The sequence below is a fragment of the Chiloscyllium plagiosum genome, chromosome 23 (genome assembly GCF_004010195.1).
Source record: "Chiloscyllium plagiosum isolate BGI_BamShark_2017 chromosome 23, ASM401019v2, whole genome shotgun sequence".
Lineage (NCBI taxonomy): Eukaryota > Metazoa > Chordata > Chondrichthyes > Orectolobiformes > Hemiscylliidae > Chiloscyllium > Chiloscyllium plagiosum.
This window is the reverse complement of record NC_057732.1, coordinates 53,773,804-53,779,100: the sequence shown is the minus strand read 5'-3', so window position 1 is coordinate 53,779,100 and position 5,297 is coordinate 53,773,804. Positions and strand designations below refer to the sequence as shown.

General features: G+C 42.9%; 1 protein-coding gene across 1 annotated transcript in view; it reads left to right on the top strand.

Moving 5' to 3' along the window:
* The window catches only part of LOC122561484 (metabotropic glutamate receptor 3-like), a 256,129-nt gene that overhangs the window by 246,571 nt on the left and 4,261 nt on the right, over window positions 1-5,297 (top strand). The window contains exon 5 of the mRNA XM_043713230.1: window positions 4,047-4,221. Coding sequence (XP_043569165.1) covers window positions 4,047-4,221 — 175 coding nt within the window. The remainder of the gene's footprint in view (window positions 1-4,046; window positions 4,222-5,297) is intronic.

Here is a 5,297-nt window from a genome sequence, read left to right as displayed (position 1 = left end):
TAAAAAAGAAACCCTTGAGGGGGACAAAGATGTTAAAAATCTCCGGTGTTTTCATTGTTATAAAGTGGGCCACACAAAACCACAGTGTTGGTGGGCTAGGAGAAAGCCAGATGTAGGTAAACCAGACAAGCCTGGGAGTTTTGTTGGACTAGTAACAAAAAGCACAAGGGAAGTTAGACAACTGCCTCAGAGTGTACAAGATGTCCAGAGGTTGGTTAAGGAGGAAGTGCCAGATCTGCTGAAAAAATGTACACGCAAGGGTAAAGTTTATTCACATAGGCCAGGAGCAGCAGGTAAGGAGGTTACAATATTAAGGATCACAGGATATGTACTCCTGAGGGACTATTGCCAGGAAGGGTGCTGGTAACAGGAATTCATGGTGAGACAAAAAGTGCTCAATTATGTAAAGTGAGGCTAGAGTGTCCAGAGAAGAGTGGAGAATCTGTGATAGGAGTACTGGACAAACTCTCCTCTAGCTTATCTCTCCATACTTCAGGCTCTCTGCCTTTATTCCTGATGAAGGGCTTTTGCCCGAAACGTCGATTTTACTGCTCCTCGGATGCTGCCTGAACTGCTGTGCTCTTCCAGCACCACTGATCCAGAATCTGATTTCCAGCATCTGCAGTCATTGTTTTTACCCCGTACTGGACAAACTCTCAGCTCAAAGAATATAATCTGTCCTTGCAAATGATAGAGCTGATTCACCAATAGGTGGGCTGCCTACTCTAGTTGAAAAGCCAGTGGAGACGTAGACAACTGAAGACCTGGAGAATGTTTATCCAGGAATGTTCCCTGATTGTGTGATCATAAGATCACAGGGGCACAAGTTGAAACAGGAGAGATCAAAAGGCACAGATAAGGAAGCTGATGTAGTGTTATCTGAAACTTTCTTTGATCAGATAAGTGGAGCAGAGAAGGGGCAAATAGGTAAACATGCCAATAATTTTAGCTCTGCTAAGCTGATTGAATTACAGCAAAAAGATGAGGAATAAAAACAGTTATATCAAAAGGCATTTACAAAGAAAGAAAGTGAATGCATTCCTGTGTGTTATTACTTAACAAATGATGTCTTAATAAGGAAATGGAGACCATCACACATTCAAGTAGATCAGAAATGGGCAGAGATTCATCAAATTGGTTTGCCAGTAGGATATAGAAAGGAGGTGCTGTGAGCGGTGCATGAGCTACCACTTGGAGGTCATTTAGGGGTGAGGAAAACACAGGCTAAAATACAAAGACATTTTTACACAAGGATGTAATTGAGTTTTGCCAGACGTGTCATACATGTCAGCTAACCGGAAAACCACAGGCAGTAATAAAACCTGCACCTTTAATACCTATTCCTGCATTTGAGGAACCTTTCACAAGAGTCTTGATTGATTGCATAGGTCCCCTACGTCAAACAAAAAGTGGGAATAAGGATTTATTAACAATAATGGATGTGTCGACTAGATTTCCATAGGCTATCCCATTACGCAACATCTAAAAGGGCTGTAGAAGAAATACTTAATTTTTTCTACTAGATACAGACTACCAATAGAATTCCAGTCAGATTAAGGATCAAACTTCACATCCAAACTATTCAAGGAGGTTATGGATAACTTGGGAATAAAGCAATTCAAACCTACTGCGTACCATCCGGAATCACAGGGAGCGCTAGAGTGGTGACATCAAACACTGAAGACCATGTTGAGGGCTTATGGTCAGGATTATCCAGGCGATTGGGAAAGGGAGTTCTGTTTGTACTTTTTGTGATCAGAGATTCACCGAATGAATCAACCAAATTCAGTCCATTTGAATTAATTTTGGGGCATGAAGTAAGAGGACCGTTAAAATTGATTAAGGAGAAATTAATTAGTCAGCATTCAGAGACCACCCATTTGGACTATGTGTCAAATTTTAGAGAACAATTAAATGGAGCTGGAGAACTGGCTGGGCAGGCAGGCTTGGTGGCCCTTCCTGTGCCATGTTATTGAACACAGACAAATGGCCCCATGAGATGTGAAAACAAAAGTAATTGAGGAATTTCCCACACTGTTGATGAAAAAAGCAGTACTACGGTTCCTGGGGTTGAGTGGATTTTACTGAAAGTTTTTGCCGAACTTTAGCACTCACTGAATTGTTAAAAAAGGGCAAGATGTTTCAGTGGACAGCAGGCTGTCAAAAGGCACTTGACAGCCTAAAATGTGTGTTAACCACTGCCCCAGTATTAGCCACACTGGATTACACAAAGCCTTTCAAGGTGGCTATCGATGCCAGTGATGTGGGTGTTGGTGCGGTGCTCCTGCAGGAGGATGACGAGGGAATAGAAAGACCCATTGGGTATTTTTCCAGGAGGTTAAACGTTCGTCAACAGAAATATTTAATGGTGGAGAAAGAGACTTTAAGCTTGATGGTGACATTACAACATTTCAGTGTTTATGTTACCAGCAATGCATCTGAGACAAACATATACACTGATCACAACCATTGACATTTGTGGAAACATTTAAGGACAAAAACACCAGCCTGTTTGGATGGAGCTTGTTGTTGCAGCCGTTCAATGTGACAATTGTGCAGGTGGCAGGTCACGGAAACGTGATTGGCGATGTGTTATCGAGTTTCAAACGAGATACGGAGGCATTCAGTGGTGGGTGTACAGCGGCCTGAATTTGCACAGGGTTGTGCATGTTTGCATGTTTATAGTTAGTATAGTGCATATGTGTGTTTAGACTACTAACTGGGTTTTACAGGGTTAAAAGTGAAGCCATCTTTTGGTATTGACGGTTCATTTTTCTTAAGGGGGGAGATGTCACAAAGTTAGTCCCTTTTTTTCTAAAAGCTGTCCCTTGGCTCAAGGAGACTCTGTCCTTGAATACTTTCAAAGGGGCAATAAACCAGGCCGGGCTCCGATCAGTCTGGTTTGGTACAGAGATGGAAAGGATTTTTAGAGGCCTTTTGTTTGTATGAGACATCAGGCCAAAGTGGTCATGTTTTAGAAGTGACCTGTATAAAGAAAGGGGAGTGGTCAGGTCTTTAGCTGAGCTGAGGAGTTTTAGATCAGCCCTGAACTGGTGAGAAATTCAACAGGGAGCTGTGTGGAAACTCTCTCTCTCTCTCTTTTCTGCCCTTCAACTTCAACCTGTAAGCATGTGTTCCATTGAAAGGGAGTTTGTTTATTGGGACTGTTGTGTATATTCGGAACAGCATAATTAAGTTTCGCTGGATAGGTTAAGTTCTGTAGGGGTTCTTTATTCTGTTCTTTGTGTTTCACTGTGTAATTTTGCGAATAAACTTTTGTCTATTTTAAAATCTAGTAGTCAACCTAGCTATCTTACACCAGGTAGTTTTCACCGTACACTTACCAAAACAAATTGCAAAGTTATGGTCTGGGGCTGCCTGCTTAAGAGTGTTTTGAGTGGTCTGGCCTAGTCCATAACACTTTGAAAACAAAGGCAAGAATTACCATTAACATTGTAGCCATTGTAAATATCACAACACAATCGTCAAACTGCTTGAGAATTGTTACAATTCAGAAGGAGGCCATTCAGCCCATCGTGATTGCACCGTTTCTCTGAGCATTGACTTAGTGGCAAACCCCTGTCTTTTCCCCATAACCATGCACATTATTCTATTTAAACAATCAGCCAATACCCTTTTGAATACCTCAATTGAACAAACACATTGGCTGTTCCAAAGATAGCAATATCAACAGTAATTTATACTCTATGGCTTTTTGAAAAGTTAGATTGATTTTAGAACACCTTGATTCCTGGATTCTCAATCCATGGAATTCCCTCCTTAATGGCATTCTGGATATACCCACAGCATCTGGACTGCAGTAGTTCAAGAAGGCAGCTCACCCCCACCTCCTCAAGACACAACTAGGGATGGGCAATAAATGCTGGGCCCAGCCTGCGATGCCCACATCCCCTGAATGAAAACCATGTCAGGAAACCTAACTCTTGATTTTGATCTGGAACAAGCACCTTTATAATTTGGGGTCAGTTTTATCTCCAAGCTATAAGAACGAGTTCAATAGTTTAATACTTGCTTTTGTTCTGCAGGTTCAGACGACGACCATGTGCATCTCCGTCAGTCTGAGCGGCTTTGTGGTGTTAGGCTGTCTCTTTGCACCAAAGGTGCACATTATTGTGTTTCAACCACAGAAGAATGTAACCAGCCACAGACTGACCATGAACAGGTTCAGTGTCAGCGGAACTGTCACTAGTCACTCACATTGTAAGTAAATAAAGGGGGATAATTCCATTGCTTTTCTGTTTGTTACCTGCACCTTTGGCAGCAGAACATGTGAAACCCTGAAATAACAGACATCAATGCCGCAGCCACCACCACTCGGAAATTTTTAACTTGTATAAATTACCATGAAACCTTTTTCAATCATCCTCACCACTCACAAGGTTTTAGATCAGAGTGGTGCTGGAAAAGCACAGCAGGTCAGGCAGCATCCGAGGAGCAGGAGAATCGACGTTTTGGGCAGAATACCTTCATCAGGAATAGAGGCAGGGAGCCTTCGGGGTGGAGAGATAAATGAGAGGGGGGTGGGGTGGGGGAAGATTAGCATAGAATGGCATTTTTATCTCTCCACTCTGCAGGCATCCTGCCTCTATTCCCGATGATGGGCTTTTGCCCGAAATGTCGATTTTCCTGCTCCTCAGATGCTGCCTGGCCTGCTGTGCTTTTCCAGCACCACTATAATCTAAACTCTGCTTTCCAGCATCTGCAGCCCTTGTTTTTACCAATGCTCATCCTGGAGTCCCGTTAGTACTGGTGTACCACAGGGATCAATTTTGGGGCCACTGCTGTTGTCATTTTCATAAATGACCTAGATGAGGGTGTAGAAGGATGTGTTAGTAAATCTGCAGATGACACCAAGGTCAGAGGAGTTGTGGACAGAGTGGAAAAATGTTGCTGGTTACACAGGGACATAGATAAGCTACAGGGCTGGGCTGAGAGGTGGCAAATGGAGATTAATGCGGAAAAGTGTGGGCTGTTTCACTTTGGAAGGAGTAACAGGAATGCAGACTACTGATCTAATGCTAAGATTCTTGGTCACATGGATGAGCAAAGAAATCTCAGTGTCCATGTACATTGATCCCCGAAAATTGCCACCCAGGTTGATAGGGTTGTTCAGAAGGTATGCGGTGTGTTCACTTTTATTGGTAGAGGGACTGAGTTTCAGAGCCACGAGGTCATGTTGCAGCTGTACAAAACTTTGGTGCAGCCACACTTGAAGCATTGTGTGCAGTTCTGTCACTGCATTATAGGAAGGGTGTGGAACCTTTGTAAAGGGTTCA